General features: G+C 42.9%; 1 protein-coding gene across 2 annotated transcripts in view; it reads left to right on the forward strand.

Moving 5' to 3' along the window:
• Positions 1–71: 71 nt before the first annotated feature.
• PDCD11 (programmed cell death 11) overlaps positions 72–12,012 on the forward strand; it is a 45,958-nt gene continuing 34,017 nt past the window's right edge. Inside the window, exons 1-7 of one of the 2 annotated variants that reach the window (XM_029932511.1) lie at positions 72–176; positions 1,684–1,796; positions 2,857–2,988; positions 4,818–4,985; positions 6,430–6,591; positions 7,890–8,013; positions 8,715–8,896. In XM_029932511.1, coding sequence (XP_029788371.1) covers positions 1,704–1,796; positions 2,857–2,988; positions 4,818–4,985; positions 6,430–6,591; positions 7,890–8,013; positions 8,715–8,896 — 861 coding nt within the window. In that variant the 5' untranslated portion in view covers positions 72–176; positions 1,684–1,703. Of the gene's footprint in view, positions 177–196; positions 277–1,683; positions 1,797–2,856; positions 2,989–4,817; positions 4,986–6,429; positions 6,592–7,889; positions 8,014–8,714; positions 8,897–12,012 lie in introns of those variants that run through there. The other variant, XM_029932512.1, reaches the window with a different exon arrangement.

The raw sequence follows: 12,012 nt of genomic DNA on the forward strand, positions 1-12,012 counted from the left end.
TGTCTCTAAATCTCTCCCCATCCCGCGCCATCCCCATCAGGAGGACCAAGCATGGTAACGGAAGTAGGGCATTAAGCCCGCCCTCAATTCCGGAAGAGCAGTGGGTGTGCTGGTCCCCGCGTGTGACTGCAGTGGTACCAGCTCAGAAGTACAGAGGTCCTAGCGTCGCGGGGCTGGTAAGTGAGAACAAGGGCGAGAAAGGAGGTAACCTCGTGGCTTCCAGGTCTGCCCCAGAGCTAGATCTTCTGGGTCTCTGCCATGCACTTACAGTGCTGGGTGAGTAGTTCGGCCACCCCACCCCAGCTCAGAAGCCGGTTCTACTCGAATGGCTCTTGTAACATCAGGCTCTGTCCCTAGAAAGTTGCTTAAGTCCTTTCTATGCCGTTGCATCGTCTCTTTGAGGCTTCAGTTTACCGTTATCCGAAGTGAGAGTAATAGTCAAATTCCCTGTAAACTAGACTCCTCGGCTCTTTTCATAGAAATACTATGAAACATTGACCCACCTATTTCCGATTCCAAGGCTCCCAGTGGGTCGTCTCCTCTTATACAGTCTCAAGACATTTTAGATCCTTATACCACTGGTCCCTCACAACCAGTCTCTCCTATCTTCCGTTCTCACTTATACCTAGTTCTCATTCGGATGGTTTCTCTCTGTACTGCAGTTGACTTCTACCCTATTTACTTTCCCTCAGTCCTGTCTCTCTTCCTGTCCAATTTATAGTCTGTAGTGTATATATATACATATATATATTTAATTTTTAAAAGTTTATTTTTAAGATAAAGAGAGACAGAGTGCGAACAAGGGAGGGGCAGAGAGAGAGGGAGACACAGAATCCGAAAAAGACTCCAGGTTCTGAGCTGTCAGCACAGAACTCAATACGGGGCTTGAATCCATGAACCGCGAGATTATGACCTGAGCCGAAATCGGACGCTTAACCAACTGAGCCACTCAGGCGCCCCACCTGTAGTATATTTTTGATCTGTTTTCTTTCTTCTCTTAATTAAGCCTCTGACTTAATCAAAGTAAACATTAAACTACTATCTAATTCAAAATCTTTCACAAAGAAGCCCTCTTGTGTTCTACAATTTAGCTCTGATTATTATGCTTTATTCTCCCTGTGGTCTAGTTGAATAATTCTTCAAAGAAAGGAAACAGCAACTTTTTGAGCAATTTTTTGACAAATCGCTGGTGATTATTGAAATATTTGGCTTTAACTGAATGCCTTAAGTAATCTCTACACCCTAACATACGCTTACCACCCCAAGATCAGGAGCTGCATGCTCTTCTGACTGAGCCAGCCAGGCGCCCCAATTTGTATTTTAAATTGTTTGCATAATTGTTTTATTTTCTTAAAATTGTGCATATTCTTTGAAGATAGGGATTTATATGTTCCTTTGTGTATCTCTGACTTAACTGTAGCTGCTCTATAATACTTACTACATTGGATCTAGGACTTCTTTTTCTGGAGGGGAATGTATGGACTTGTGGTTTTGAAGCAGATATCATTGGAAGGATGAATTATAAGTCACTTGGGGCCTAGCATCAAACCGTCTATTTCTTGGGTCTAAATATTGTATAGCACATTGGTGCTAGAAAGCTCTACCTCTTGCCCACTGATCATAGCCTTTAGGAAATCTGATGCCAAGGCTACATCTCACTGATACTCTTTGCATTGTTTTTAGGAGACTCAAACACAGCAATCATGGAAGAAAGCTTCCCCCGAGGGGGTGCAAGAAAGACCCGCAAATCGGAGAAAGCTTTCCAGCAGTCAGTTGAACAAGACAACTTATTTGATGTAAGTGGTGTGCTTCTTTGGTAAGACTCACTGAACACTTTCTAGTATCCTTGTGGAGAATGAACTGTGTTTGAGAATGTGGTATTTTCCATATTTGTTTCTTTTTGAAGTCTCCTTTTGTAAAGTTAACTTGTTAGAGAGTCCATACCACCATGAAGCTATATTTTTCGAGGCATGGCATTTAGTACTTGAGTTTGCAGTGCTATTGTTCCTTATTCTTAGCAATTTTTTTTTCCATGTTGGTTAAGGATGGAGAGAAAAGTTATGGAATAAGTCATGAAAGGTACAACATGGGAAATATAGTTAGTGGTATTGTAATAGCACTGTATGGTGATGGTAGGTGCACTTGTGAGCATAGCATAATGTGTAGAGCTGTCAAATCACTATGTTGTACATCTGAAACTAATGTAACATTGTGTGTTAACTATACTTCAATTAATTAAAAATAAAGGATGGAGAAAAAGGAGTTGGTGATTGCATTTTTAAATGGGATTCTTGCCATGTATGGTGGTCAGAATTTGCATTAAAATTCACCATCTTCACCTAGAGTAGACATTGCTCCAAGTGCTAGAGGGGAGGGAACTAACATTTGATTGTGTGGCCTTATATGGATTTTATGTAACTATGCAACTACACTGGAATAGAGATCATCATTCTAGGATGAGGAACTGAGGCTGAGAGAGGTTATATGATTGAGCTGAAACCACATAGCTTGTTATGGTGGAGTTGGGAGTTTAACTCTGGTCTCCGTGTTTCCACCTTCCATTTTCACACACTGTTCCAAATTGCTTCTCATACTGGGGACCCCAGTGTCCATCCCAGTCAAGGGAGGAAGAGCACAGACGAGAAAGGGCTTTTGAAAATATGAAGAAAGCTCCCACTTTGGGCTTGAACAAAGGTGGCAGAATGGGAGAGATGAGATTGGAACAGGAATTACAGGAACACCGGGAGTGGGTGCAGCGGAGGAGTAACGAAGCGAGGTGACAGGGGAGCTGAAATGGGAAGGAAAGTCCAGGATTGTTTCTCTTCATTCCTTGGGTTCTTTCTTCCCCCTCTGTAGATTTCTACTGAAGAGGAATCCACCAAAAGGAAAAAGAGCCAGAAAGGACCCACAAAAACAAAAAAGTTGAAAACTGAAAAGAGAGAAAGCAGCAAGTCTGTAAGAGAGAAGTTTGAAATTCTTAATGTTGAGGTTTGTTACAATTTGATCTTCTTCTAAACAAACTACCTAGGGTGCTTAAGCTTGGGTATGTTTTTCTTCCTCTTTCCTTTCGTTTCTCCTTCATTCCTTATGTACATACACGTGTCTGTGTGCATGTGCATGGCCTCCTGTAGAGATTTTTTGCAGTTTGTGCTCAGAATTGAGCTTTATTGCTGTTGACTATTAACCAGTGCCTGGGATCATGTGCTGGTTTTCTTTTTAGCTGCTGAGTCCCTTGTTGTGCTTATGTCTTCATTGAACTTGTGTTTTAGTAGATTCATAGGTTAGAACTGGCAATAACTTTAACAACCTTTCTACTTCTATTTCATTTTGTAGCTGTGGAGATTCTCTTGGAGAAGTGGTCTTTTAATTTTCTTTAGATTTTTAGATTATAATTTGGATATTTGTTGTAAAAAAGAAAAAAAATAAGTCAAATAGGGGCGCCTGGGTGGCTCAGTCAGTTAAGCCTCCGGCTTCGGCTCAGGTCAGATCTCACGGTCGTGGGTTCGGGCCCCGCATCGGGCTCTGTGCTGACAGCTAGCTCAGAGCCTGGAGCCTGCTTCCAGTTCTGTGTCTCCTTCTCTCTCTGCCCCTCCCCGTCTCATGCTCTGTCTCTCTCAGTATCAAAAATTAAAAAAAAAAAAAAAGAAGTCAAATAACTCTTAAAGAAAATATTAAAATTCAGCCTGCAGAAGTATTTTGTTTGTCTTAATGACACTCAGAAAAATAATTTTTTTTTTAAATTAAAAAATGTTTTGGGATGCCTGGGTGGCTCAGTCGGTTAAGTGTCTGACTTCTGCTCAGGTCATAATCTCCCAGTTTGTGAGTTTGAGTCCTGCATCAGGCTCTGTACTGGCAGCTGAGAGCCTGGAGCCTGCTTCAGATTCTGTGTCTCTCTCGCTTTCTGCCCCTCCCCCGCTCATACTTGGTGTGAGTGTGTGTGTGTGTCTCTCTCTCAAAAATAATAAATAAAACATTAAAAATTTTTAAAGAAATATTTATTTATTTTTGAGAGCACACAAGAAAAGCAGAGAGAGAGGGAGACAGCATCTGAAGCAGGCTCCAGGGCTCTGAGCTGTCAGCACAGAGCCTGACATAGGGCTTGAACTCATGAACTGTGAGATCATGACCTGAGCTGAAATCAGATTCTTAACTGACTCAGCCACCCAGGCATCCCTCAGAAAAAATGATTTCTTAACTTTGTGTTACCATTAGAAAAAGTTTCATTTGAAAATGGATTTCTGGGGGCGGCAGGATGGCTTAGATGGTTAAATGTCTGACTCTTGGTTTTGGCTCCTGATCTTGTGACTCATGAGTTTGAGCGCCACATCAGGCTCTGTGCTGACGGCACAGAGTCTGCTTGGGATTCTCTCTCTCTGTCACTTCTCCGCTTGCCCTCTCTTTCTCACAAAATAAGTAAAATTTTTAAAATATGTTTCCTGGCTTCTCGTAAGAATTTGAGAGTGCTGACGGCACAAACGCGCATTCCCTCCTGTTTGTAGTCACGTGGAGGTGAGTAGTGGTTGAGCCCTTAGGTCTGGCATACACACTGCCATTGTCTCCACTGACCTGCTTCCTTCATTTGGTTGTCTGCCAGGCATTTGAGTGTGGGATGTTTGGAGTAAAGCAAAAGTCAAAAGTGTCCTTGAGTGTCCTAGTGCTGTTTTACGCTGCTCAGTCAGCTATCTGATAAGTATACCGACATGTACACATATGTATTTCCTGCAGCTTTTTTAGGTCAGAGTTGGAGCTAGAAGCCACAGCCCCTAGCCTCTTCACTTCTTTTCCCTGTTGTACATATTTCACTTTTTCTCTTCTAGTCCTTGTGTGAGGGGATGCGGATTTTGGGTTGTGTGAAAGAAGTAAATGAACTGGAACTGGTGGTTAGTCTGCCGAATGGCCTCAAGGGCTATGTGCAAGTGACTGAAATCTGTGATGCTTACACCAAAAAGCTGAATGAGCAGGTGGCTCAAGAAGAACCTCTCAAGGTAAGGGAGACCTGAATGTACTCAGTAACTGGAACTAAGCGGTGTACAGGTAGATGTAAAATTACAACTTTGCCAAACGTTAAGAAGTCCAGGTACAAGGTGCCATGAGAGTTTATAATAGGGGATTGTCATTGTAATTTTTTTTTAATAAGGAGATTTTGACTTAACCCAGGGAGCCCGGCAGACTTCCCTGAGGAAGGAATGCTGGAGCTGAGATCTGAAGGATGAGGGTACACCAGGTAAGTAAGCAAAGGAGTTCAGGCAGAAGGAGCTGAGAGAAGGCTAGTGTGGCTATGACGTAGAGAGCAAGGGAGTGTGGTGTAGGATGGGACAGGAGAGCTAGGTGGAGGCTAGGTCACATTAAGGATTGGTTTTTCATTCTAGAACCAATGGGAAGCCCTTGAAATACTCATACCTAGACAGCACAGTGAATAGATTGAAGCAGTATGTGTAGGCAGAGACCAGGTAGGAGGTTACCGCAGTAGTCCAGCTCTGAGATTGCTGCCAGGTCGCATTTAAGGTTTCCTGCAGACTGAGGAGGAAAAGTCAGTGGACATTGATGGATTTGATGAGGGGGATGAGTCCTAGGCTTCTGTTGTACATGACTTGATGGTCGGCCTTGCCATCCTGAGATAAAAACCCTGAGAGAGGGCCTGGATTGGGAGAGATGATGATAATTTTATTTTTTCTTGTTTCAAGTTTGAGGAACGGTGGAGATACCCGTTCCGAGAGATCTGGACTAGAAATGTGCATGTGTCACTGCTCTGTGTAGGTGGTGATCGAAGCTAAAAAGGGGGTGGAGGGTGCCTGGAAGGAGTGAATAGAGTGGGAAGAGATCGAAAAGCTGACCCTCAAAGTAAATACTGACCCTTGAGAAAGACTGACCCTCAAGTATTTTAATCTCTGAGTAGAACAGTTGCTGTTGGAAGAAGGAGGAGGGGCCAGAGGGATAGGGAGGAAAACCAGCCCATGAAGGGCTTGGAAGCTAGGGAGGAAATGTTTAAAGAAGGACGAAGAGGCTCCAGTGTTAAATGGTTTTTAAAGGTCACATATAAGAAAGACTGGACAACGGGTTTAGATTTAGTGACATGGAAGTCACTGGTGATCTTATTGGGAGATACAGTGGTGTGTGAGGGGTGGAACATAGATGCAGTGATCTGAAGAGGGAGCAGGAGGTGAAGAAATGGAAACAGTGAATACAGACAACTTTTTCCAAGTCATTTACATCTGCCTGTTCTGTGGAGATATTTGGAGGCCTCCTACTGAAGTTGAAGACTGACTTGGCCACAGATCCCTCTTCCTTTGTGTGCGAATGGTTACTCTCTTTGTTCACCTTTTGGGTTCTCCAGGGTCTGAGGATGAGAAACCACTGAACCAAGGTTGGGCAGCGGTATGTTGGTCCAGGGGGGTTATGTATCAGAATTTTCTCATTTGTATTGTGCAGGACCTGGCCCGCCTGCCTGAACTCTTCTCACCTGGAATGCTGGTCAGGTGTGTGGTGAGCAGTGTGGGCTTCACAGAGAGGGGCAAAAAGAGTGTCAAGCTATCTCTGAACCCCAAAAAGGTCAACGAAGTGCTAAGTGCTGAGGCCCTGAAGCCCGGCATGGTATGTATCGGGTCACGGAGAGGAGCAGACAATGTGCCTTTTTCCTGGCCTGCCTCCTGGGAGTATCTAGACCACCTTTGACTTTTAGCTTATCCCTGGGGGTAGGTCTTTTCCTGGGAGGGAAGGTCTCAAGGGTGCTTGGGTACTTAATAGAAATTGAGGCTTGAACCTAATCACACTACCTTGGAGGGAAGAAAGGGAAGGTTCACTAGTGGCAAAAAAAAAAAAAAAAAAAAAAAAGGCTTCAAGGAGGCTTAGCAGGGGTGAGGAGTTCCACAAAGTGCCTTGCTTATCAAGACTTGTTCTGTACAGATTAAGTCTTCTACAGAGGCTGTCTGGCATCTGTAGGGATGCTTGAGGGCTGCTCTCCGAGAGCAAGAGACAGGTAGGGCAGTTAGTCTTAGCTGTACTGATGGGGAGCTCACTACTGAGGCTCCCATGCCAATGGAGGGAGATTCAGGAGAAATTAGCTCCAAGTGTCAGCATCCAATAAACTACATTCATCTAAGTGCTCTTGTAATTGAGAGGAAGGAGATCAATATGATCTTTTAACCTTTAGGTAGAAGCAGTGAGTTTGGGATAGGCCTGAAAGCTGGGCTGAAAGGGGAATAAGCCAAGGTGCAGGAAACTGACAAGCGTCAAGAGCCTGCTGTTTGGCAGGCGCTGTTTTAGACATTTCATCTGAAATTCTCACAGCAGCCCTGTGAGGTAGATAGATCTCCGTCTTGTGCATTTGAGAAAATGGGCTCAGGTTTGTCACTTGCCAAAGACAAAATGGCTAGTAAATAAGAGCCAGATTGGAATTCCACACTGTTTCTGATGAAATACACAGGAAGTTGGCAAGATTTTTCTTTTTTCCAAGTCTTGGAGGCACTTAGAAAACACATGATGAGCACTAGGAGAGTAGTTCTGGATTAGTCGTGGCGCTGGGAGTGACCTTGCAAGGCCATCTGCTATTCCTCTTTGTGTAACATAATAATGTTTCCTATCTTTTGAAAATTCTCCAGGGGAGAAACCCCTGTTTGTCATTCCGCAGCTGTGTATAACACTCTTCACTGTCTGGGAACCATAAGATCCCTCAGGCTGTGGGAGAATTAAAGTTGATGTCTTTCCCTTTTCTATCCTCTGGTGGGATTGAAATTTATACTTAAAAGTTGTTGGATGGGGAACTGGGAGAGGATTATGGGATGATGTGTCAAGACTGATGATGGGAACATCCATGTTTGGTAGTAGCTATTTGTTGTGTATCCCATCACCTTTGACTTTTGAACTCTGGGGAATGCTTTCTCGTCCTCCAGCTGCTCACAGGCACTGTGTCCAGCCTGGAAGACCACGGCTACCTCATGGACATTGGTGTTGGTGGGGCCAGAGCTTTCCTGCCACTGCAGAAAGCCCAGGAATATATCCGACAGAAGAACAAAGGTGAGGGGAAGAGGGGCAGGTACATGGTAGTGAGGTGGTACATGTGGGTACATTATGTCTAATTGCTACTTGGTGAGTAAAATGACAGAATGGTGACCCCAAAAGCTGTTCGGCTTTGCTAAAATCAGTGTTGATCCTAGCTGATAGAAAAGGGAAGATGTGTGAAGGGCTAGGGAGTGACGGGGTCTAAGATCCAATGGGTCAGTTTTACTTTTTCTCACCTAGAAGATTCCCCTGAAATTTGAGCTTCCAGTGCCTCTGAACCAGCACTCTTCCTGCCTTGTTGAGATTTTCGTATTTTTTTCACATTTATTTTAAGAGAGAGAGAGCACAAGCAGGGGAGGGTCAGAGAGAGAGATATACACACAGAATCTGAAGACGGGCTCCAGGCTCTGAGCTAGCTGTCAGCACAGAGTCCGATGTGGGACCTGAAGCCACGAACCGTGAGGTCATGACCTGAACCGAAGCCGGACACTTAACCGACTGAGCCACCCAGGCGCCCCAAGATTTTCATATTTTTAAGTGGTGTTGATTCCAGATCAGTCAGGGTCACTGTATTCCCCTCTTGTAGTTGGTCGCCGAGAGATTGGGAACATGGGTATTACATGGTCATCTTAACCATGGATCTTTTCAGGTATTACTTGAATCCAAGAGCCTTTCTGATGGAGGCATTTTTCCTTTTGGGGGCTGGGGCTTGACAGGTGCTAAACTGAAGGTGGGTCAGTACCTGAACTGTGTCGTTGAAGAGGTGAAAGGCAATGGAGGAGTTGTTGGTCTGTCTATTGGTAATTCTGAAGTTTCTACTGCCATTGCTACTGAGGAGCAAAACTGGACCCTTAATAACTTGCTCCCAGGACTGGTGGTCAAAGCCCAGGTACAGAAGGTAAGCCACTGTCATTACTATTTTCTAAAATAAGATAACTTTACTGAAGTAGTGCTGTGCACACAACTTGAAATTGTGCTGTCCAGTAGGGTAGCCATTGGTTATAAGTGGCTTTACACAGTTGGAGTGTAGCCAGTGCCATATATGGAAATGAGAATATTTTACATCTGTTGGGTTCAACTATTATTAAGATAAATTTCACCTATTTCTTTGTAGGTTTTAAAACATGATTGCTAGAGAACTCGAAGGTATAGACTTACCTATGGGTCAGGTTTCTTTTGAACAGTGCTGATCGAAAGGTCAAACTGATTTTTGAGAGACAGCAAGAGAAAGAGAGCGTTCATGAACAGGGGAGAGGCAGAGAGAGGAGGGGAGAGATAGAATCCCAAGCAGGCTCCCTGCTCTCAGTTTAAAGCCCAACTCGGGGCTTGATCTCCTGAACTGTGAAATCATAGCTGGAACCAAAATCAACCGTTGAATTAACTGACTGAGCCACCCAGGCACCCTTAGGCATTGAATTTTAAGTTCTTACCGTGGTAGATGATTATTTGGCTCTCTTAATTTTCCCCTCCCCTTTCTCCAACGCCTTAACAGAATAATTAAATTTTTGGTTGAATCATTATTCAGTGCTTAATGTACATGTTATTTAGTGCTAAGCTAGGTAACATCCTGTGACTATTTCTTGAACAACTTTTTTCCCCAGGAGCTGATTATCAGCTTTGTTTTTGTCAGTTGCCAAATTCTCTTCCTACCCATCACTATTTCTTAATACTGTGTATCCTGTATTTTCCTTATACTACAATTTTCCATAAAGGTTTTCCCTTTAAATAATTTCTGAGTTGTTGTTGTTTTTAACCACCTAGGGCCCTTTTTCGTGTCATCCTCCTCCAGGCTAGTCTGGTTGCTCTGATAGGACCCCTGTGAGCTGATGTATCCTACGACTTACCTTCTCAGTCATCCTGGTCCTTCTCTCTTTCTCCTGTATTGGAGTCTTCTTTGATACCACATATTCTTCTTTTTTTGTTTACTTGCTCATTTTAGTGTGACACATTCTCCAGAAGCATCACTGGAAAGCTACATGGGAGGTTAATTTCCTGACCTAGTGTGTTGGATCCCCAGGTCCACTCCCAGGTTCGCTGATGCACGAGAAACACTTAGAGGACTCAGCATATGGTGATACTCATCACTACGACTTATTATGGTGAAAGGAGGCAAAGCAAAATCAAAGGGGAAAGGCACTGGGAGCACAAGCTCCTCTCCCAGGGAAGACAGAGTAGAAAAATATCTTTATTCTACACTCACATATGATTTGGTAGTAAGGCTGAGATTAGCATCCTTTGTAAAAAATAACTTGAGAGTTTTAAAGACCTTGTTCCCATTGTCATCTGGCCTCTGTTGCTGCTTTGTTGTTGTTTTGTTGTTTATTTTCGAGAGAGAGAGAGAGAGAGAGAGAGAGAGAGAGCGAGCGAGCACGAGGCAGGGAGGGGCAAAGAGAGAGGGGAAGACACACAATCCAAAACAGGCTCCAGGCTCTGAGCTGGCAGCATGGAACCCAATGAGGGGCTCGAACCCATGAACCGCGAGATCAGGACCTGAGCCGGAGTTTGGACACTTAACCTACTGAGCCACACAGGCACCCCTGGCCTCTGTTGCTCTTAAAAAGTCTGATGTTACTTTGATTTCTCTTCCTTGTATGTTTTTTTTTTTTTTTTTGAAGAGCTCAAAGATTTTATCTTTATCCCTTTTATTTTAAAATTTCATGATGATGTGTTTTGGTGTGGATCTCTCCATTTATTTGTTCTACAATTTAGAAATGCAGATCTTTCAAATCTGAGAAAATTTCTTGTATTACTGTTTTGTTTTCTATTTTCAAATTGACATTAAATTCACATATAGAAAGATCCACCCCTTTAAAAACATAAAATTTAGTGATTTTTTAGTGTATTCACAAAGATGTGCAGCTGTCACCACTATTTAATTCCAGAGTATTTTCAACACTTCAGTAAAGAAACCCAATGCCCATTGATGGTCACTCTCCATCCCTCCATCTTACAAACTCCTGGCTCTGCTTTTTGTCTTTAGATTTGTCTCTTTTGGGTATTTCATGTAAATGGAATCCTACAATATGTGGCCGCTATGTCTGGTTTCTTTGACTTGGCATGATGTTTTCATGTTTTCAAGGTTCATCTGCGTAGCACATATCAGTGATTCATCCCTTTTTATGGCTAAATAATATTCCATATGGTAGATGAAATGTGTTTTTCCATTCATTAGCTGGTAGCCATTTGGGTTGTTCCCACTTTGGGCTGTTTTGAGTAATACTGCTGTGAAATTCATGTTTAAGTTTTTGTGTGCATGTAAGTTTTTATTTCTCTTAGGCCTATAGTTGGGAATGGAATTGCTGGGTCATATGGTAACTGACTTTATAGAGGAACAGCCAAAGTGACAGCACCAGTTTCCATTCCCACCAGCAATTAAAGGTTCCAATTTCTCCAAATTTTCACAAATATTTGTTTTTTATTTTTATTATAGCCGTCCTCATGGGTGGGAAGTAGCATCTCCTTGTGACTGGGATTTACATTTCTCTAATGATTAGTAATGTTGAGCATCTTTTCACACACTGGTTGCATTCTGACTATTTATATATCTTCTTTGGAAAAATATCTATTCAAAAGTCTTTTGCACAGTTTAAAATTAGGTTGTCTTCTTATTTATTAAGTTGTAAGGTTTCTTTGTGTATTCTGGATACTAGTCCCTTAATAGACTTTTTGAAAAAGATTTTATTTTTAAAAAATTGTTAATGTTTATTTATTTTTGAGAGAGATAGAAAAAGAGAGTGAGTCGAGGAGGGGCAGAGGGAGAAGAGAGAGAGAGAATCCCAAGCAGGCTCTGCATTGTCAGTGCAGAGTCCAACTTGGGCCTCGGTCCCACAAACCTAAAGATCATGACCCAAGCTGAAATCAGGATTCATATGCTTAACCAGCTGAGCCACCCAAGCACCACCTGCCCCCCCCCACCTTTTTTAAAGTATAATTTCCTCTTCTTTATCTTATGATGTTGGACTTAGTGATGAGTTCTCTAATTTTCTTATCTTTTCGTCTCTCCTTTGTTTTGGT

The sequence above is a fragment of the Suricata suricatta genome, chromosome 2, assembly GCF_006229205.1.
Source record: "Suricata suricatta isolate VVHF042 chromosome 2, meerkat_22Aug2017_6uvM2_HiC, whole genome shotgun sequence".
Lineage (NCBI taxonomy): Eukaryota > Metazoa > Chordata > Mammalia > Carnivora > Herpestidae > Suricata > Suricata suricatta.